The sequence below is a fragment of the Zalophus californianus genome, chromosome 1, assembly GCF_009762305.2.
Source record: "Zalophus californianus isolate mZalCal1 chromosome 1, mZalCal1.pri.v2, whole genome shotgun sequence".
In the NCBI taxonomy this organism is placed as follows: Eukaryota; Metazoa; Chordata; class Mammalia; order Carnivora; family Otariidae; genus Zalophus; species Zalophus californianus.
The window spans coordinates 140,479,692-140,503,192 of record NC_045595.1 but is presented as its reverse complement, the minus strand read 5'-3'; the positions used below and the strand labels follow the sequence as shown (position 1 = coordinate 140,503,192).

Sequence of the window (23,501 nt, the reverse complement as noted above, 5' to 3'; positions counted from 1 at the left end):
TCAAATTCCAGTATTTGGCAGTGAGTTTTAAGGTTTGCTTTTTAAGAAAAAAAAATATTGAGGAGACCTGGATTTTGTCTGGTCTCAGGAATTCAGCTGGATAGGGATCAAACCATTCTGAACACCTACGAGCTCAACAGGAGATCAAAGAAAAGAATAGCAGCAACTCTCTGATCAGAAAAGCAACCACTTACTGAAAGGTAGGACGTGCGGAGAAGTGAATCGAGGTGATATTCGGGAGGATAGACGGCGGGGGAGGGGGCCTCCGTCGGCCGCTTCTGGCAAGTGATAGAGCCACGAAGCACAAAATCGGAACTTTTAGAAGTTGGCTCCGCTGAGGCACATTGCTCCAGTGGCTAAGCGGGGGGTGGAACCCTCACGGGACAGTGTGGTCTCAGGACCCACGGGGTCACAGAAAGACCGGGGGTGCCTGAGTGCGGCAGAGCTCCCAGGTATCGGAGCGGGGAAGCCGGCTGCAGAGACAGAGCTGAGGCGCGGGCTCTAAGCTCGGGGTCGCCATAAACTGTGATCGGTGACACAGTTGGGCCACTGCTCCTCCAGCAGGGACCCAACAAATGGCAGATCTGGGGAGACTCCCCTTCCTCCCCCGGGAGGAGTGGCACCAGAGTGCACGGCAGGGATCTGCTGGGTTTGGAGACGCCACATGGGGTCGGGGGCCAGAGATAGAAACGCTCGGTCACAGGCTGGCTGAGCACGGAGTGCGGCCGGAGACAGGGGACACGGGAGTGACTGACTGCTTTTCTTTGGGGGCGCACTGAGGAGTAGGGCCCCGAGTTCTCGGCTCCTCTGGGGCGGAGATTGGGAGGCCGCCATTTTCACTCTCATCCTCCAAAGCTGTACTGAGAGCTTGCAGGGAACAAAAGCTCCCGTGAGAAACCCAAGCAGATTACTAAACCTGGACCGACAAGGGCGGGACAATTCTCCCTCCGGCAAAGACATCTGGGAACCATGGCAACAGGCCCCTCCCCCAAAAGATCAGCAAGAACTGCCAGCCAAGACCAAGTTTACCAATCAGTGAGAACGGCAGAACTCCAGCGCCAGGGGGAATACTGCACATAGAATTCATGGCTTTTTTACCATGACTCTTTAGTCTTTCAAAGTTAATTTTTTTAACTGTCTTTTTTTTCTTGAGTTTTTCTTCTTCCCTCTTCAACCAACATCTTATCAATCCCTTATTTTTCATTTTTAGAGTCATATTCTATCCCTTCATAGTAGTTACCCTTATTTTTGGCATATATATAAGTTGTTCTCTCTTTAAAATTTTGAGATACAGTTTCTTCTAACAGATCAAAATATACCCTAAATCTCTAGTGTATGGATTTGTTCTAGTCTCCTGCCTGATCACATTCTCTCCACATTTTTTTCTTTCTTTTTTTTTTCAAACAACTTCTTATCAATTCCTTTTATAAATTTTTTTATAATTTTCATCTTCACAGTCATATTCTATCCCTTCATCATATCAACATATATACGTCTTTCTTTCTTTCTTTAAAAATTTGAGAGGCACTTTCTTCTAATAGACCAAAAAACACCGAAAATCTAGTGTGGCACTGATCTAAGCTGGTGTGGCACCAGCTTGATCATATTTGATCATATTCTGTTTTTATTTGTTTTGTTCTGTTTTTGTTTGTTTTTATCTTTTTTTATTTTTCTCTTTCTTTTTTCTTTCTTTCCCTTTTTTTTCCCCTGATTTCAGGTCTTTTCTGATTTGTTTAGAGTATATTTTCTGGGGACGTTGCTACCCTGTTAGCATTTCGTTCTCTCATTCATTTATTCTTCTCTGGACAAAATGACAAGACGGAAAAAATCACCTCAACCAAAAGAACAAGAGGTAGTACCGTCTGCAAGGAACCTACTCAATACGGACATTAGTACGATGTCAGACCTAGAGTTCAAAATCATGATTTTAAAGATACTAGCTGGACTTGAAAAAAGCATGGAAGTTATTAGAAAAATCCTTTCTTGAGAAATAAAAGAGCTAAAATCTCACCAAGTCGAAATCAAAAGGGCTATTAATAAGGTGCAATAAAAAATGGGGGCACTAACTGCTAGGATAAAGAAGGCAGAAGAGAGAATCAGTGATATAGAAGGCCAAATGATGGAAAATAAAGAAACTGAGAAAAAGAGAGATAAACAACTATTGGATCACGAGGGCAGAATTCAAGAGATAAGAGAACCGTAAGACAAAACAACATTAGAATAATTGGGATCCCAGAAGAAGAAGAAAGAGAGAGGGGGGCAGAAGGTATACTGGAACAAATTATAACAGAGAACTTCCATAATGTGGGGAAGGAAACAGGCATCAAAATCCAGGAGGCACAGAGAACCCCTCTCAAAATAGATAAAAATAGGTCAACACCCCGACATCTAATAGTAAAACTTACGAGTCTCAGAGAAAAAGAGAAAATCCTGAAAGCAGCTTGGGAGAAGAGATATGTAACCTATAATGGTAGAAACATTAGATTGGCGACAGACCTATCCACAGAGACCTGGCAGGCCAGAAAGGACTGGCATGATATCTTCAGAGCACTAAACGAGAAAAATATGCAGCCAAGAATACTATATCCAGCTAGGCTGTCATTGAAAATTGGAGAGATAAAAAGCTTCCAGGACAAACAAAAGGAATTTGCAAACACGAAACCAGCCCTCCAAGAAATATTGAAAGGGGTTCTCTAAGCAAAGAGAGAGCCTAAAAGCAGCATAGACCAGAAAGGAACACAGACAATATACAGTAACAGTCACCTTACAGGCAATACAATGGCACTAAATTCATATCTTTCAATAGTTACCCTGAATGTAAATGGGCTAAATGCCCCAATCAAAAGACGCAGGCTATCAGATTGGATTAAAAAACAAGACCCATCGATATGCTGTCTGCAAGAGACTGATTTTAGATCCAAAGACAACCCCCGATTGAAAATGAGGTGGAAAACCATTTACCATGCTAATGGACATCAAAAGAAAGCTGGGGTGGCAATCCTTATATCAGACAAATTAGATTTTAAACCAAAGACTGTAATAAGAGATGAGGAAGGACACTATATCCTACTTAAAGGGTCTATCCAACAAGAAGATCTAACAATTGTAAATATCTATGCCCCGAACATGGGAGCAACCAATTATATAAGCCAATTAATAACAAAAGCAAAGAAACACATTGACAAAAATACAATAATAGTGGGGGAGTTTAACATCCCCCCTGACTGAAATAGACAGATCATCTAAGCAAAAGATCAACAAGGAAATAAAGACTTTAAATGACACACTGGAACAAATGGACTTCACAGATATATTCAGAACATTCCATCCCAAAGCAATGGAATACACATTCTTCTCTAGTGCCCATGGAACATTCTCCAGAATAGATCACATCCTAGGTCACAAATCAGGTCGCAACCAGTACCAAAAGATTGGGATTATTCCCTGCATATTTTCAGACCACAATGCTTTGAAACTAGAACTCATCACAAGAGGAACGTTTGAAAGAACTCAAATACATGGAGGCTAAAGAGCATGCTACTAAAGAATGAATGGGTCAACCAGGAAATTAAAGTAGAATTAAAAAAATTCATGGAAACCAATGAAAATGAAAACACAACTGTTCAAAATCTTTGGGATGCAGCAAAGGCAGTCCTAAGAAGAAAGTATATAGCAATACAAACTTTTCTCAAGAAACAAGAAAGGTCTCAAATACACAACCGAACCCTACACCTAAAGGAGCTAGGGAAGAAACAGCAAATAAAGCCTAAACCCAGCAGAAGAAGAGAAATAATAAAGATCAGAACAGAAATCAATGAAATAGAAACCAAAAGAACAGTAGAACAGATCAACGTAACTAGGAGCTGGTTCTTTGAAAGAATTAACAAGATTGATAAACCCCTGGCCAGACTTATCAAAAAGAAAAGAGAAATGACTCAAATCAACAAAATCATGAAAGAAAGAGGAGAGATCACAACCAACACCAAGAAATACAAACAATTATAAGAACATATTATGAGCAACTCTATCCCAGCAAATTAGATAACCTGGAAGAACTGGATGCATTCCTAGAGATGTATCACCTACCAAAATTGAACCAGGAAGAAATAGAAAACCTGAACAGACCTATAACCACTAAGGAAATTGAAGCAGTCATCAAAAATCTCCCAACAAACAAAAGCCCAGGGCCAGATGGCTTCCCAGGGGAATTCTACCAAACATTTAAGAAGAATTAATACCTATTCTCCTGAAACTGTTCCAAAAAATAGAAATGGAAGGAAAACTTCCAAACTCATTTTATGAGACCACCATTACCTTGATCCCCAATCCAGACAAAGACCCCATCAAAAAGGAGAACTACAGACCAATATCCTTGATGAACATGGATGCAAATATTCTCACCAAAATACTAGCCAATAGGATCCAACGGTACATTAAAAGAATTATTCACCACAACCAAGTAGGATTTATCCCTGGGCTGCAAGGTTGGTTCAACATCCACAAATAAATCAATGTGATACAATACGTTAACAAAAGAGAGAACAAGAATCATATGATCCTCTCAATAGATGCAGAAAAGGCATTTGACAAAGTACAGCATCCTTTCTTGATCAAAACTCTTCAGAGTATAGGGATAGTGGGTACATACCTCAATATCGTAAAAACCATCTATTAAAAACTTACAGCGAATATCATTCTCAATGGGGAGAAACTGAGAGCTTTCCCCCTGAGGTCAGGAACGCAGCAGGGATGTCCAGTATCACCACTGGTATTCAACATAATATTAGAAGTTCTAGCCACAGCAATCAGACAACAAAAAGAAATCAGAGGCATCCAAATTGGCAAAGAGGAAATCAAACTCTCACAGTTTGCAGATGATGTGATAAGTTATGTGGAAAAACCAAAAGACTCCACCCCAAAACTGCTAGAACTTATAAAGGAATTCAGTAAAGTGGCAGGATATAAAATCAATGCACAGAAATCAGTGACATTCCTATACACCAACAACAAGACAGAAGAGAGAAATTGAGGAGTCGATCCCACTTACAATTGCACCCACAACCATAGGATACCTAGGACTAAATCTAACCAAAGAGGCAAAGGATCTGTACTCAGAACTATAAAATACTCATGAAAGAAAGTGAGGAAGACACAAAGAAATGGAAAAACATTCCATGCTCATCGATTGGAAGGACAAATATTGTGAAGATGTCAGTGCTACCTAGAGCAATCTACACATTCAATGCAATTCCCATCAAAATACCATCTACTTTTTTCAAAGAAATGGAACAAATAATCCTAAAATTTGTATGGAACCAGAAGAGACCCCGAATAGCCAGGGGAATGTTGAAAAAGAAAAGCAAAGCTGGCGACTTCACAATTCCGGACTTCAAACTCTATTACAAAGCTGTCGTCTTTAAGACAGTATGGTACTGGCACAAAAACAGACACATCAATCAATGGAACAGAATAGAGAGCCCAGAAATGGACCCTCAACTCTATGGTCAACTCATCTTTGACAAAGCAGGAAAGAATGTCCAATGGAAAAAGACAGTCTCTTCAAGAAATGGTGTTGGGAAAATTGGACAGCCACATGCAGAAGAATGAAACTGGACCATTTCCTTACACCACACACAAAAATAGACTCCAAATTGTTGAAAGACCTAAACGTGAAACAGGAGTCCATCAAAATCCTAAAGGAGAACACAGGTAGCAACCTCTTCGACCTCAGCCACAGCAACTTCTTCCTAGAAACATCGCCAAAGGCAAGGGAAGCAAGGGCAAAAATGAACTATTGGGATTTCATCAAAATAAAAAGCTTTTGCACAGCAAAAGAAACAGTCCACAAAACCAAAAGACAACTAACAGAATGGGAGAAAATATTTGCAAATGACCTATCAGATAAAGGGCTAGTATCCAAAATCTATAAAGAACTTATCAAACTCAACACCCAAAGAACAAATAATCCAATCAAGAAATGGGCAGAAGACATGAACAGACCTTTATCCAAAGAAGACATGCAAGTGGCCAACAGACTCATGAAAAAGTGCTCAATATCACTCGGCATCCAGGAAATCCAAATCAAAACCTCCATGTGTTACCACCTCACACTAGTCAGAATGGCTAAAATTAACAAGTCAGGAAATGACAGATGGTGGCGGGGATGCGGAGAAAGGGGAACCCTCCTATACTGCTGGTGGGAATGCAAGCTGGTGCAACCACTCTGGAAAACATTATGGAGGTTCCTCAAAAAGTTGAAAATAGAGCTACCATATGATCCAGCAATTGCACTTCTGGGTATTTACCCCAATGATACAAATGTAGGGATCGTGCATCCCGATGTTTATAGCAGCAACGTCCACAATAGCCAAACTGTGGAAAGAGCCATGATGTCCATCGACAGATGAATGGATAAAGAAGATGTGGTATATATACATACATACATACATATATATATATATACACACACACATATATATATATAAAATGGATTATTATGCAGCCATCAAAGGGAATGAGAGCTTTCCATTTGCAATGACATGGATGGAACTTGAGGGTGTTATCCTGAGTGAAATAAATCAATCAGAGAAAGACATGTATCATATGACCTCACTAATATGAGGAATTCTTAATCTCAGGAAACAAACTGAGGGTTGCTTGAGAGTGGGTGGGGTGGGAGGGATGGGGTGGCTGGGTGATAGACATTGGCGAGGGTATGTGCTATGGTGAGCGCTGTGAATTGTGCAAGACTGTTGAATCACAGATCTGTACCTCTGAAACCAATAATGCAATATATGTTAAGAAAAAAAAAGATGATAGCAGGAGGGGAAGAATGAGGGGGGGTAATCGGAGGGGGAGACAAATCATGAGAGATGATGGACTCTGAAAAACAAACTGAGGGTTCTAGAGGGATGGGGGGGATGGGTTAGCCTGGTGATGGGTATTAAAGAGGGCACGTTCTGCGTGGAGCACTGGGTGTTATACGCAAACAATGAATCACGGAACACTACATCAAAAACTAATGAAGTAATGTATGGTGATTAACATAACAATAAAAAATTTTAAAGGAAAAAAATATTGACTAAAAATTGGGATTTCCTTTTATCTTTTTTCCTCCAAATTTATAATATGTTATCACTGATTTTTCACAGAAACATTTGCAAATATTATAAAGGTACTTAAGTCTGTTATTCTTTACAAAAGTATACATCGAAATCATTTTGGGAGATTTAGTAGTCTGAGGTAGGCCCCATATATGTTCAATTTTTTAAAAGAACCACTTGCCTCAAGTGTTTCTAAACATGGTATTGAATTATAAACTCAATGCAAGCATGTAGCATAGTTTTTTACAATAGAAAGTAATACGTTTTATGTATGGCTTTGTGTGTTAAATGAAAAATAAACATATCAGCTTTGATCTTACTTTGTTTTTTTCTTTTTTTAAGATATTTTTTATTTCTTTGACAGAGAGAGGGAACACAAGCAGGGGGAGTGGGAGAGGGAGAAGCAGGCTTCCCGCAGGGCAGGGAGCCCATGTGGGGCTCGATCCTGGGCCCCAGGGATCACGACCTGAGCCGAAAGCAGACGCTCAATGACTGAGCCACCCAGACGCCCCACTTTGTTTTTTTCAATACATCAACAGAGTATTAAAATTCCCATCACCTAAAGTAGGATAAAAATAGTTCATGATCTGAGTCCAGATTTGGAATCTTTTTGCTTTCTTTCTATGAGCCCATTTCAAAGAGCCAATTTTTTCTGTTTAAATATTTATAAGTGTTTTGTATTATCCAAGAGAAAAACTTCATCAGTTACTCTCTAGAGAATTTTGAGTATGTCAATAATCTCCTCACTATACTAAGCAATCCAACTTTTTCTTTTTTCAGCATCATAACTTGTTAGTATGGATCAAGGCGAGGCTCCTTAAGCACTGATCTTCACCAACCCAAAGAGAGATTTCTTCATGACCAAATGATACTGCACAACATTATACAAGTCATAAAAATTCAAATCTTTACTACAGAGAGTCCAAATTGTAGAGAGAGCAGATGCATAGATAGCAGCCGACTTCATAGTACCCAGAGCAGCATTTGTCTCTTCCTTCGTCTGGTCACTAACATGTTCCGTTTGAACTCCCCACTTGGCTCTTCAGATAAATAGATCAAGGGAGGCTTTCTAATGACCGTGTTACATGCTCTGCTGTGTTCTAAATGTCTTCAATCCTTCTGATGCTCCCTGGATATTCAAAAATGAAATGGCTCATTGACAGATGGTTTGAGCATCACATTCTCAGAGAACTACCTAAAGTCACTGATGGAAATTAACGAAATACAGAAACTTACCAATTTTTAAGGATGCTTTTTCTTGACCAGGAGCTGTAATTATTATGCATGCCTTCAACAAATTTCCTTTAGGAAAATTAGGGACAAACCCTATTCCTTTCTGTACACTGTTTTTTCATAAGTACCTGACTTGACACCTTGGCAAACAGAGGTGACATCTTGGCAGGAAAATCATTCCATTTCTTCATTATCAAAGTATGTAACATAACTCCAGTTGTAGTTCTCTCACCTCTTCAGGCAATCTCAATATCTCATTCTTAGGCAAAGACAACGCTATGTGTTCACCAAGTTCCATTTCATTTTCTCTTCCCAAGAACACAGGAAGAATGCATTTTCCAGCCTTCTCTATGACTAGATCAGTGCCACAGCCAGTTTTGACCAATGGATTTTAAGTGAGAGTGATAAGTGTCATATTTAGGCTGAAGTTTAGAATAGCAGAAAGCCACACATTTCAGATGGCAAAACTACAAAAATGTAAGCCCCTATCTGGATGTATAGCATAAACAAGAAATAAGTCTTATTGAAGTGTTGGGGTTATTTGTTAGCAAAGCATAGCTTATCTGAATCTGATTAATACATGTGATGACCACAGCAATCCTACCAGATTCCAAATGTCAGTGTTTGATGCTTCATATGTTAGAAATACACTGTGCCAACCACTCCTCTATTTAATTGTCTCCTGTGTCGAAGCAATTCAAGGGCTAAAGATGCCCTATATTTTCATCTATTGCCTGCAAACACCTTGTTAAAAGAATGATTTGTAGTCCTTCTTGGCTGGAGAAAATCAGAGCCTACAAGGATAAAAGAGTTAAAGAGAGATAAAATTAATGGTTCTTAAACTTTTGTGCATCAGAATCACCTGGAAAGTTTATTCCAAGTGCAAATCTGCCCCCACTCTAGAGATCTTTGTTTAGTTATTCTTGGATGGGCGAAGAAATATGCATTTTTACACAAAATGGTTCCAATATGGATGCATCAAGGAACACACTTTGAGAAGCCTTGGGCCAGACTCTAATAAAACTTTCCTCCTCTTAAACCTGAATAATAATAGGGGTGCCTGGGTGGCTCAGTCGTTAAGCGTCTGCCTTCGGCTCAGGTCATGATCCCAGGGTCCTGGGATCGAGCTCCGCATCGGGCTCCCTGCTTGGCGGGAAGCCTGTTTCTCCCTCTCCCACTCCCCCTGCTTGTGTTTCTGCTCTTGCTGTCTCCCTGTCAAATAAATAAATAAATAATCTCAAAAAAAAAAAAAAAACCTGAATAATAATATAAAAAATATGGGAAGGGTTTGAAAGAATTCTTATTAGTAGTTGTTAACCCATGGAATACCTTATCTGAATTATCAAGGGCACAATATCAAAAAGCAGACTCCTAGACAATTCCCAGTACCCAATAAATCATCTCCACTGGGGAGGACCTTGGCCCAGGATCTCTGCTGTAAGATGCCCCCCGAACAATTTTTAGACACAAAAATTTTGAAACCATTGCTGTAGGGATTGATTGTCCTGTGTTCTTAGAGCTTTATATCTAGGCCAATTCATTATTGATGGCATTTTCATGCACATTAGTTTTATCATTTCAGCTTTTCAAACTGGAAGTGAATACTTTATTCAAGGTTTTACTAGTTATAAGAGATGGTGACTAGAACTCACAGTGTAAATCAGAAGTGCTGAAAGACTAAATTTGTTTTTCAAGGTAAACGGTGGATACATTTTTATTTTCCATTAAGACAAATACAAATAATTTATTTTGAGAGAAAAATTATAACCTGGTCATAAAGTCTGGAAGACACAAAAAGTGGTTCTACTTTTAAAATTCTTAAACAAATGTTATAATATTAAAAAATGAAATTATATAAAATCATAATATGACAAGGCCAGATGACACATCAGACACTTGATATGACATTTAATTAGCTGCTTGTGGGTTTACATTAATTGACTTGTTGATTTGAATGTATAATGGTTCAAATTAAAAAGTTACAATTAGAAATACTTCCACACAAATCTTATAGGAATAGTTCCAGAATTGGTACTGGGTCAGGTGTCAGAAGCCTAGATTATAGGCCCAACCATATTGCTAATTGGCTGAGTGTCATTAGGAGTCACTTAACCTGGATAATATGTTCCTGCTATGTACTACTTTTGTGCATTTTGTGAGAGTTAAAAAAAAGAAAGATAAGGAAAGAAAAGTGAGACATACAAAATCAATTTGTGAGTCTTAAATCATTATGCAAATGTAAGTTTATGCAACCATGAGCATGATTTCACGGGTATAGTACTGGCCAACACTTATCAAGCATTTATAATATGCCAGGCACTGCGCTATGCATTTACATGCATTATATCATTTAATGCCCACAAAACTCAGTGAGGTTAATATGATCTCCATTTTAGCTAGTAGGAGATTGAGGCCCAGAGAGCCCATGGTCAAACAGATAATTAGTAGAGAAGCAATACTCACATTCATCTCTACTTGACTTAAAACTCCTGCTCCTAAATAGGCAACATTCCTATGTAAATGATATCCATTTAACCTGCAATCATATCAGTTATGAATATGCATGACCCATGAGAAAATTTTCTTATCATTTGCCTCATTGAAATAAATGGCAATGAATATTACACTCAAGTATGGAATGTTTGGTCAGAGACTAATAACGTAACCTAGCCTTTATTCATACAGTAGAAGTATGGTCCATTATCTTTCTGACCCCTGTGTAGCTAATGCCAAAAGCTATGACTTTATAGTGCTTACACTGTCCTTATATTGTTAATGGAAATTGATACTGACCAAAACTAACTTAGCTTTTGAAAACACAGTTATCTAGCTACTCATTCATAAGAATTCATGTTTAATTTCCATGCCTTTGCCACTTATCCTTTATTTTTTTCACACACGAAAAATAATTCATAAATGACAAGAGTAGTTTCTCAATTTTTCCAAAGATATTTTGTAGTTGGGACACTGGGCTCATAAGGAGTAAGACTGATTATGGGTAAAAACATTCTCTCCCTTTTTAGAATTTGGAGCAACATACATTACTCCCTTTTAATAGAGTGGGAGAGAAACTGCTGTCTGTCTTCCAAGTGAAGATCCTTGAACATACATCAAGGTTGGATTAATCTCTTCAAGAAGAAATGCAATATATAGATTGTGCTCAATTGTTTTCTGCTAGATATTAAGGTAGGGTGGTCTGTCATTTCCTAATTACAAGTTCCATGATGAGTTACATTTACTCTGGGGTGTCCCTTATTCCCACATCTTTTTAACAGGAAACGGATGTAATAGTTTGTTTCAACAGAGAAGGGATTTTCTGCTTTTCTCTCCAAGTGGAGTAGTGGGATGAAATGTGTGGCTTCTTTCTCCACCCATCCTTCACTATTAGTGACTGAGAAAGGCTGACATTCATTGGGCATATATACATAGCTAACTAGCAGCCAGCACTAATGTATTGAAGGTGGACTGCTCGTGCCTGGTATGGTCTTTTGCTCTTTCCGTTCTGCTCCTGTTTAGGGGTAGTAGATTGTGCTTCTAATTTTCTTAGAGTAACCTCACCAGACAGAGAGCCTGTACTCATCCATCAGAGTAGATGGAAGGAACACTATTTTCTTTTTTTCTCCTCTGATGAATGGTAGGTCAGATTAGCCTTATTTTTGAGGATTCAGATGTTTTCGATTTGGGGAGGGAATAAAAGTCTCCCATTATGTCCTTAGGTCCTGCCTGTGTTCTCTAGTCTCAGTATTTTCAAGGACATGTGAATCCCCATGCAGATATATACTCTGTGGGTGAATATTTTAGTTCTAAAATTACAAACTAGTGGCCCTCAGGCTGACTACGTGTTCATATGTTTTGGTTGGTTCTTTTTTTATTCTTTTATTTTAAATTTAAGACATCCCGTAGTTGAGAGACTACGTACAAATCTTAATTTTTAGATTCTTTTGAAAAACTGTACAGTCTGCCAACAATGGGGCTGAGTGACAACTATCATGGTGGAGCTGAGTAGAGGTTGCTCCCTTTTTAAGAAATATTCTTCAATGACCCACAGGCCCAATCATCTCTATTATCTCCCTCACTGGCAGATCAAATGCCATGTGCCTTTTATGATTGTGTTAAAATGTTTCAAGTAAAGAAATATGTACCTATACCTATGTCCCTATACATATGGGTATTAGAGGGACAGCAGGTGTATTATGCTTATATCTAGCCCCTTTTCTCTTTTTTCTTACTTTCTGATTCTTGTAGGCACTTGGACTGACTATCCCTTCTTCAGAATCTTGAATGCAAAGAAGGGATACATAACACCAAATGCTACACTGAATCCCTAACAATACTGAATTTTTCAGCTGTCAGTTCTAAAAATAGGAGATTTTTGTGTAAACTTCCATTTCATTTGAAACATTTTCTCACTCTCTTTCTGTCCTCTCCCCGATCTCCCCTCTATACACGTTAGAAAGAGACACCTCAAACTTTCCTAGTACCTAAACCAAGTCTTGATTTCCTGAAATGGAATACTCTTCTGATATGAATTCAAAAGCCATAAAAGACGAGGAGAGAGACAAGTAAAAATTTGTTAGTACAAATGAAATCACATAAAAATATAACTTTATTGATGCTAACAACTTTAGGCAGTTTATAGAACACTAGTTTACAGTGAGATAGAACACCATGTATCCCTGTGTGAGCGTGTTTGGTTCTTCCAGGGAAAATGTGCGTAGGCTTTTAGTAGAACTTAGTCCTACAGCTTCCACCAGAATCAACTCATTTCCACAATGCTCTCTTGGGATATACATAGTTTAAGTGTCATGGCCCAAGTACACCTGACTGACTCATAATATGAGGTTGATCAACAAACTCAAAGGAAACACACTTAAATTCTTTGCTCAGTTTGAAACCATTGGACAAGATAGAGGATCAGACTTCAGGCAATTTTCACATACTGACCTTCTAGGGCCCAAGAAGAGTGTGCTCTTCTGAGGCCATTAGAGGCAATAATTCTGGATTCAGGTGCTCAGGTCTTTTGTCTCCTAGAAATAAATAGTTTTTAAAAGTCAATAAAGGGAACACAGTCTGGTAGTCCATTAGATGATAAAAATGTTAATTAGTCCCATAGGTTCATGACACAAAGGGGGCTGGTATAGGTAGATAGCAGCCTCCACCCACCACACAGTAATTATAGGATATAGAAGTCATTGTTATTGGATAAATCCGTGAAATGGTGAAGAGCAAGGGCTGAGATCTGGGAAGCAGGGGTTTCCAATCTGGTGCCATTTTGTATCCATTGAGTTTCTGATTCTTGGGGAACAGGCTTACAGAGGTGTGTTTCCCACTGGGGCTGAGTATGTATCTCTGCCCGGCTCTTGCTCCTGAGATGACTCTCTCCTTCACAGTAGGTGACACAGCAACGACAGGCTGCAGAGGGCTTCCCTCTGTGCTTGGACATTGTGTCTGGGGCTGGAGAGTTGCCTGCAGCTCTCCCTGAGCCCTGGAGTTCTGGGGGCTCTTTCAAACGACTTTTCCTCCTTTGAACATGGTCCAGACTGATGTCAGACTGGGAAGAACAGCTTTCATTCCAGCCAGAGCTGGCACTCAGACTTCTCAGGGGAAGAGCCAACCGCAAGGCCTTCCAGAATTTAGAGCCAGAATGTTTGGACTTTTCTCCCTTCCAGCTCACAAAAGACACAGATTCCTTCAGCTGCAGGATGCTTGGGTGTGGGTGCTCAAGGGGACGGTACTCAACCACAATGAGCTTGGTGGAGATGGAGTTCTGGCACATGACACCCAGTTTAAACTCCAGCATGCTGATGCTTTTTTCTGTCACATAGTCTGGGCTCAGGACAACAATCATCCTTCGGCTTCTCTGAATGAAGTCAAAAACTGCTTCCACTGTATCTATAGGAAAATGGAAAGATAGGACAATGCCTAGTGAAAACTTATGTAAACTGTAGTTCATCGTTGTCTATCCTACAAAGGAGAGGCAATAAATAAACACTTAAGAATGTAGGATCTCTGATTGACCTATTTCACTTAGCCTAAGTCAATCAGAGAAAGGCAAGTATCATATGATCTCACTGATATGAGGAATTTGAGAAACAAGAAAGAGGATCATAGGGGAATGGAGGGAAAGATGAAACAAGATGAAACCAGAGAGGGAGACAAACCATAAGAGACTGTTAGTCTTAGGAAACAAACTGAGGGTTGCTGGAGTGGTGGGGGCTGGAGGGATGGGGTGGCTGGGTGATGGACTTTGGGGAGGGTAGGTACTATGGTGAGTGCTGTGAATTGTGTAAGTGATAAATCACAGACCTGTACCCCTGAAACAAATAATACATTATATGTTAATAAAAAAATAATGAAAAATAAAATACTTAAAAAAAGAATATAGGATCTCAGTGTTAAATAATCTACCCAGTTAATGAATCTCATTTACACCACTCTTATAAATGATTGCCAAGACTCTGCTACCTTGAAGGATGAGGAATTTACTACCTCCAAAAGGCAGCTAATTTCAGCTGTTTGTAAGTTATTTTTTCTGAAATACTCTTCCCTGCCTCTTTTATCTGGTGGTCTTAGATCTGATATCCTCAAATGTTTAAAATATTTCACAACTATTTTGACCTCACTGTATTTTCTTCTCATCTTTAGATTTAGATCAACTTTAGAATTTTTATCTTATTCCTTATAAGACATGGTATCAAGCCTCTTCCCCCACTTTTATCATTTTCCTCCGAATAATCATCAGTTTATATATATATCTTCTGAGAGTAGTATCTTGAACTGGACTGAACACAATGCTCCAGACAGCCTGATCAGAAAGAGCAATAGGGAATTACCATCTCTTAAGAACCACACAGTTATATCTCTTGATTCTTAAAATTTTTGGACACAACATCAGACAGTTCATAGTATTGATCTTGTTATCAACTAAAATCTCCTTCTTTTTTTTCATGTATATGTGTGAAGAATAGGACGACGAATCATTTAAAGGGGTAACAACATAGACAGTGGGCAGGAATCAATTAGTTTAAGACTTCTGACAAAGCATTAACTTTTAATAGTTACTGAGGTGGGTTTAGTCAGAGATTCCAATGGAAAGTCCGTGAGATAAATGTTGTTCTTAGCTCATCATGAGATTTAAGGAATTAAACAATGTGATTTTCTGAAGGAAAGAATTTCCAAATGTGTAAATCAAATCACAGCCATTGACAATGTTGAAAACAGGTGCTGCAGACAGACCATCAGGTTGAGTACCTACTTTTTTGGGGCCAGGGATGAAACAGTGAATGAGAGACTTTCTAGCCTGTGAAGACAAGCTAGAAGTTTACAGTGAATTTGATCGTTATGAATATGACAGAGAATAAAGGAGCTGTGCTCCTTACCAGATTAGTTCTTTCCAATTAGTAAGTTTAACATGAATTGGAAGAGTAATTGGAAGAGACATGTGCCCAATTTTTAAGACATTTTAACTAGTTTTGTCAAGAGTGTGAAGTAGTTTTAGGGAATTTTAATTTTGATCTTAAAAGATAAATCTAAATTTTCACTTATCTTCAAAGCCCGTGTGTGTGTGTGTGTGTGTGTGTGTGTGTGTGTGTGTGTGTGTGTTTGGAAACTCCTTTGTCCCAGTCCTACTGAGAATTTGTGTAGCTGCCCTTCACAAACCTGAGAATGTAAAGTAGAAAATCTACTGCTTCTCCTGTCTCATGAGAAATACGATATAACCTTTAGGTAACATGGATAGATTTCAACAAAAGGAAATTTGTGCGCTCCAATTGTGTGTGCATGCATGTGTGTGTATTGTGTGTTGTACTTCAAAATAGTCACATTAAGAAAATGTATGTTCTGTCCAATGAGGATATCACTGTGGAAAATAAAGTGCTATCTTAGATCCTTTAAAGAAAGATTGTTCTTTTTTTTTAATTGGTACCCCATCCTGAAAATGTGAAATTTGCAGTTGAAATAGGGCAATGCTAAAGAAACAGATATGAGTGGTGGAATTCCGTAACATTGAAGAATGGATGGAGAAGATACTTATCAGATGGGATATGGGCTATACCTGAAGGTCTTCACACAGTACTTTGAAGGAAGCTGCCTCCTTTATGCCATATTTTAATGTTTTTCATATTGTAAAAACTGCAGTTCAGGATGTGAACAGTGCTTAAGTTTATTCAGAGAGGGAGTCATAAATTAGATCATTTATTCTGTTGGGCTCAAAAAGGTAAGGTGTGGCTATAGACTGATGAGACCAGATTTCTTGTATGGTACTAAATTAATTTTGAATTCATGTTTTCTGATCTAGAATTCATCAACACTCTAGAATACTCCTGCCTTTAAAAGTCATAATCTCCCTGGAATTCACCTAAAAGAAAACTAGGACTGTAATTTTGTTCTCTAGGTAGATTATTGGTGTATAAAAGGGCAGCAAATCTCTCTCTCTCTCTCTTTTTTAAAACGTGAAGTGTAGTAAAAAAGGGAAGGGGAGGAGGCACCTAATTTGGAAGATGAATGTGAATTCAAATATTAGTTTCTCCATTTATTTCTGTTTTTATCTTAATATCTTTAAGTCTGAGTTCGTCCATCTATAAAATGCATATAATAAACTTACAGGATTATTAAAAATTAAAAACACCTATATGTAAATGTCTACACATAGTAGACATTTGAATTAATTGCTTTGGTTAAATCTAGTGAACACAATATTAAACTAAAGTAGGGCTAATGTTAATTGAATTTGAGTCAATTCTTCATGGTAACTTTAGAGAATCACCTTAATATGTGGATTTATAAGTGAATAATAAATTTTAAAAATTCTATTTGCTTTAAAATAGATGTGACTAAAAACTACTAGGGCCACATTTAATCTCCTAGCCCATTGCTCTCTTTCTGCTGCTCTGTTATTCTTCCTCTGTCTGTCTCCATACACGCAAAACCACACACACACATGCACACACAGGCACACTAGAACAATTCATTTTATTTAAATAACTCTTTTATTCACATGTAAAGAAAATGTTCTTGATATAAAGTTCCCATTTTCTCAGATTTCTCTCAGAAAGAGAAATTTAACTAATGTAACTTCTAACATTTCTTTTAATGCATATCATTAATTCTTCTTATTCTCATTTCTTATGCCCAAAGATGAAAATAAAGACATAAAACACATGCACAAAATAAAATTCAAATCGGAAAATAAATGGTTTATTTTTAAAATAAATTTACAAATCAAATGGAAAATGGAAAATACAAAAGTTTATGAATAAAATAAAAAAGATAATAAGATAATCTTAAAATATTAAAACCTATGGAAAGAAATGGATAATTAGCAAGTGGAGTGATGCTTTTTTCCCAATACAATGGAGTGCTTGTTTATTAGAATCCTAGGGAATCACCTAAGTTACAATATAGAAGATAAATAAATTTTATGTCATTGTGTAATTAGACACTTTATATGTCATGGTTCTTTGTTAACTTGGGTGCAGAAGATCTTTATATCATATATCTAAAACCATTAAGGTTTTTTATTAAACATTAGAGACATAGTTGGGTTTAATATTATAGAGCGATTTCTCCTTGCTGTCAAAATTATATTTCCTCACCTCCTTCAAAAATTTTGTATCAGGTATCTTCTGGGACATAAAACAAACAAAAAAACCTTGAAACAAAATTCTCTGAGAATGAGACATATCATTTAGACGTGAGATGTTTTAGATTTTAGCATTTGGAAAAGTTCAATATCAAAGACCAGTAGATAAATAGGAAAAAGAATATCAAGAAGTTTCTAGGGGTACCCAAAAGCATTTGGGATAAATATCAAATCCAAAAGTGCAAAAGAATGCAGCATTGGCAAGAGAATGGCCCCTTGTGATGGGACTGTTTCCTATTAACTAAAGCTCATGCAATTGATATTCAAAGCTTATCTGGAGTCAGCTCTCCTCTCGTCTTGAGGATGAAGGGTTAACAGGAGGAGTAATTGTGGTTTGTAATAAAAAAAAAAAAGCATTAGTAAGACAACAAAACAAAACAAAACAACCAGATCCAAGAATGACTCCATTCCATAGTTTTACAGTCAAGAATTCATGAAGCTTTTCTTTTCTTCAATTTAAAATAATAACTCCACTATAGAGAAATGATTTATTATGGACTTTACCACTGCTGAAGGACACTTAAATGCAGGAGATAGTTTTAGAATTGGTTATCAACATTCATAATGCTGGGATAAGGGTTCCCTTAAATTTTGAATTATGGTGTTTCATAGGAAACTCAGTCTTATTTATAGGTATTTTATTTTCCTTTTCTCTATTACTCAACAGTCGAAGTAGAGATCTCCCTAGTAGTTGAACACTGAGATTACTGTAGTTTAGTTTCTAAGAGTGTGTGCTTGCGACATAGTAGATGATCAGTTAATGCCAGAGGACTGGTACTGCTCAGCAGTGACCATAGAAGCTCTGCATCCAACAGGTTCCACTGCACCCAAACCAAATGTAGCAGCAGTAAGTTATTTATACTAATTTAGGGAAGGTGAGAACTAACAACTACTACACTTTGAGCTGTGAATTTACAAATAATGTATAGAAAACACCGACACAAAAGCATTACAGTAAAAACATAATTTAAAAACTGGATTAAGAGTTCCAGTGGTTTGTAATATTGTGCCAATAGCTATTTAAAGTCACCTGCATGTGTACATAAGGGTGTGTACATATATATATGTACACATATATAATCCATGTGTATATATATACAATGTAGACATATATACATATATAATTCATGGGTGTGTGCATATATGTATATATGTGTGTGTGTGTATATATATGTATGGATATATGTACACTACAGGTATTCACCACTCTGTAAACTCTGGACTTAGTTTTCACTTTTCCAAGTCTTAAGAACAGTACAATCTTATTTAAAACAAAGTAAAACAAGTTTCAAGGAAGAGACTTTTCAGACTGACTTGTTTGGAGTGAGTGTATTAACTGTACCGGGAATAAAATATGGAAAATACTGGGTGGTCCAGTTAATTCTCTTAGAATATTAATGCCAAAAGCAACTTGCAAGGTCATTGAGTCTAACTTCCACATTTTACAGTGGAGAGTCAGAACAAGTGAGGAGAAATCACTTTCCTAATATTCACATTAGCAAGGCGGAGATGAAAAGACAAATTGCTGAACAGCCTGTTCTGTGCTTTTCTCACAAGCCAGAAAATGCCCTAAAAGCATTTTGCTGTTATTTCACTCTCTCTTAGCACCATTAGAAGCTTCCTGTCAGACTGAACCAAGTGTGGAGCCATCTGCAGACTCTAAACGGTTGATACGAGGTACAGCTGATAGGGAAGATGAAGTGACAAATACGGGTGGACCTATGGATATCTAGGAGTTTACTGCAATAAAGAAAAATATGGTATGTTTTTCAAGTTGACAAATAGGACATCAATGACTGAGATAGAGGGCACGAGGGATTGAGTAGGAGAAAATTCAGGCAAGCCCTTTCAAACCATCGTAAGGAACACTTTCAGTTATACTGCTTCATAGAGTCCTAAGTGGGTGTCAGTCTGGCTGTGATGCGGCACTTCCCAGCAGAATGAGCAGAAGAGCTCATTGTCATTAGCTCAAATTAATTTGGGCACTGATTATCTGTTTAACTGACGAGTAAAAATACAAAGAAAATGACTTGGACACTCATTAAGACCTTGTTAGCAAATGAGTTACTTAAAGCGGTCTTGAAATTCAAGCCAAAGGCTGCCCCACACTGTTAAGATTATAAACAATGAGAGAGAAAGAGGGAATAGAGATGTGGGAACAGGGACAGAGGATGCAGAAAGGGGAAATTCGCATCAACCAAGTCTTTGCCTGCGAAGAACGCGGTGACATCAGACACTGGTGACAGACTGGTGGCGCCACCATTCTAAACCATAGTATTGCCTGAGGAACGACCAGTCATACAGTCACCCTGAATACGTCCCTCAGGGGAGGCTTCGACAGAATTCTTTTCTGTCTGTGAAACAAGACACTGGGAATAAAGAAAGGGGACTCTTCCTTCCTGGAGTTCCCTTGGTTCTTTTTACCCCTTTCGTTGTCCCTTTCATACATTTTTCAAGGATGAATAGGAGAGACCCTGCTCGCCACTTCTAGACCACCTGGAACTTTTCTTCACTGGCATGGCCACCTGCAGCTGCTTCCAGAACCTGCCCTGTGGATACTTGGATTTCTCCCCTTTCCATTTAATGACCGTGAGCACCGTCTTAGCCCTCTTCAGCTCTTTCACCTTCGTCTCCTTCACCGCCTTGTACTGTACTAAAATGACGTTGATGTTGCCCCGAGAGGCCATGTTTTCTAGGCCAGCCTTGAGCTCCAGCAGGGCTTGGGTTCCCTGGAGCACGTAGTTGGGGCTTAGGACAACCAGGAGGCGTCTGCTTTTCTGAATGAAGCTCAAGGTCTCATCTGTGACAACTGAGAAAGAAAACACCATGGGGATTAGTGTTGGCCAAGAACTCCCCAAAAGCCTGGGGCTTGAGTGTAGTGTAGGGAAGTGTAGGGAACTCAGGGTAACAGCCTGAGAACTGAGATGAAACTTTTACCAAGAACATTTGCAACAACTTAATCCTTACACCCACTCACTCTGTCCAATAAATGCCACACTCCTCCAAGATACTGAAAACCAGATGCCCATATTCCACCCCCCAAAAAATTCCACACAGGCACGAAACCAAGTATACTTCTATAACCCTGGTCTTCAAAAGCATTACGAGAAATAGATGGGTTGTACAGATATCAATTTCTTCAAAACACATGGCATGCTGCAGCCCAGCCAGATCAGCTCCTGAACACTTTCTCCCCAACAACACCCATGTATTTACTCTCTGATGCCAGTGGCTATTCAAAAACATAATCTTTATAGAGGCAAAATCATGGAAATTCATTTCTCACTAACAGAGGAAAGCAAGAGTAGGAACATTCATTTTCTGAAAGTCCCTCTCTGTTGCCAGACTCCTACCCAACTCAGACTGGTATCACTATGTCCTTAGAATAGGAACTTAGAAAAGGCTAGCCCACTGAATGGCATTTTGGCTGGCATCACATTCTCAGCTCAGCTTTCTATTCTGTTCTCTGCTCTAGAGCCTAAATTAGTCCCTAGATCTTTCTCCTTAAACTCTTATCATTACTATGAAGACATGCGTTTCGGTAGGCTGCTAGCTGATGTGTCTGCCTTTGCTAACAGGCAAATGCTTTCTTCAGGTCAGAAAAGAAGAAGAAACAGGGAAAATGGAAATTCAGTGTAATTTTATTCTGTTGTCAAGGGCTCTGGTTAGTTCCCGTCACTAAATTCTTGGGAATAACTCATCTCCTCAAGGCTGCTTGTCTAGGACTGTATGATCCTTTACCTGGGGTTCCAATAGAAGTCAATTCCAGGGAATGCACTAGTGTTGTGGGAAGCTATTTCATGGCTTACAATACTCCCCTAAGCAGTCATTCTGTCCCTTCATCTTCACAGGTACAGAGGCAAAGGGGAAAGACTTGCAATTAAAATTCCATGTGCAGCCTGCAGGAGAATCCAGGAATCAGTAATTATCTACTCCATGCACTATTGCTGGAGGCAGACCATGTGGAAGCGTGGAAAGAGACCCAGAGGCAAAGAGAATGAAGAGCAGCAGTGAGAATGCAGATCACAAGGACTGACCAGCAGAAGCAAGAAGCAAGAGTAATTATGTAGAACTTGAATTCTTCAAAGAATTATCAACCCCTATTGGAGGGTCATTGCTGTTATACTGTATGTCTTTATATAACTTTTCACACTGAAATAAATATTTGTTGAATGGCAGAATGAATGAATAAATGGATGAATAAGTGACTTAGGACTTTAAGTCTTAAAATGAGTGGAATTTGTCCCTTAACTGAATAATCAAGCCATCATTTCCTGGCAAAATGATACTGTAGAACACTAGCATGATGGACTTCTAGGTAATGGCCAAGGAGATAAAATAAGTGGTCCAGCTAATTCAAAATGAGAATAAACAGTTAAGTCTATTTTGTATCTCCATTATCTATATGACATTTGTAGAACATTTGAAATGATGAACATATACAGGATTGGAGGGAAGGAAAATTAGTTTGTTTTGCTGAGGGATAAACACATTACATGCATTTCAACAGCACAAAGTTCAACAGTGGGTTTAGGAATGCTATTATGTATTTATTAAAGCAGACTCAAATGGACCATCACTTTGTATGTTACTGGGTAGACTTGAAAATTTGAGATGCACTTTTATTTGAAAACATTCAGCAATTCAAGTTTCTAGTATATACTGGCCCTTTTAAAATTTTAAATTACATCTCAAATGTATGAGCTGGTAGAAAGGAGGAAACAGACTCAAGAAAAGGGGGGATTTAAATAGCATAGGCTTGCGAGAAAACAAAAGTGAGGAAAAGGAAATTAGCAAATGCCACAGGGAAATATTCTAATTATTAGCAGTGAGTACTATAAAGAAAAACTCCATGCATTCTCTTCACAAACTCATTCTTAGTAAAATCAAGTAAACCTCAGTCTTTGTAAAAGTGTTGCTTAATCTCAATGCTTGCAAAAAAAAAAAAAAAATTCTAGGGAAATTAATGCAGGTTAGTTTAAACCTTCTTAAAAATCTAAATGTGTGTAAACAGAACATTTAAAACTGAGGCATTTAATAGAGTCCTAATCCACTGCACATCCATACTTTTCTGACCTGGAGTTCTTAGGGCTTACAAGGGAACTATTTTAGTACCATAAATGGAACCTCAATAATCTACAACTTAGGAGGTAATTTTATTCCTAAAGAAGTCTCCACTACATCAAACAATTGGACGTTCAGTATCCAAAGATGCCAACACAGAACTCTGCCATGACTGTCACACATGACTCCAAACTAAGGATTCCCTTTGCCATGCAGGGTGGCGTCACTTGTACTCATGTGAAATACCTACTTCCCCCAGGTAGACTGTCACGGTCAAAGATGCATAGCTTGTATCCAAATTCATTCTCCAAAACTCCACGGAGGGTCAGTAACACAAACTCTTCTTCCTCAGCATTCCTTGCATAAGATACATAAATATCATATTCCTTCCCATCTAGCAAAAGGAAGAGAGATCCAATACAAATTAGAAAAGTTTCATCATCATTCTGCATTTTTTTAAA

The 23,501-nt window shown here is 38.3% G+C and overlaps 1 protein-coding gene across 3 annotated transcripts in view; it reads right to left on the bottom strand.

Annotated features, from left to right (window-relative positions):
- Nucleotides 1-12,149: 12,149 nt before the first annotated feature.
- LOC113917532 (interleukin 1 receptor accessory protein) overlaps nucleotides 12,150-23,501 on the bottom strand; it is a 126,844-nt gene continuing 115,492 nt past the window's right edge. The window contains exons 10-11 of one of the 3 annotated variants that reach the window (XM_027585375.1): nucleotides 23,291-23,434; nucleotides 12,150-14,228 (exon numbers count right to left, since the gene is read on the bottom strand). In XM_027585375.1, the coding sequence (XP_027441176.1) occupies nucleotides 13,510-14,228; nucleotides 23,291-23,434 (863 nt within the window). In that variant the 3' untranslated portion in view covers nucleotides 12,150-13,509. Of the gene's footprint in view, nucleotides 14,229-17,526; nucleotides 20,786-23,290; nucleotides 23,435-23,501 lie in introns of those variants that run through there. The other 2 variants (XM_027585376.1, XM_027585377.1) reach the window with 2 other exon arrangements.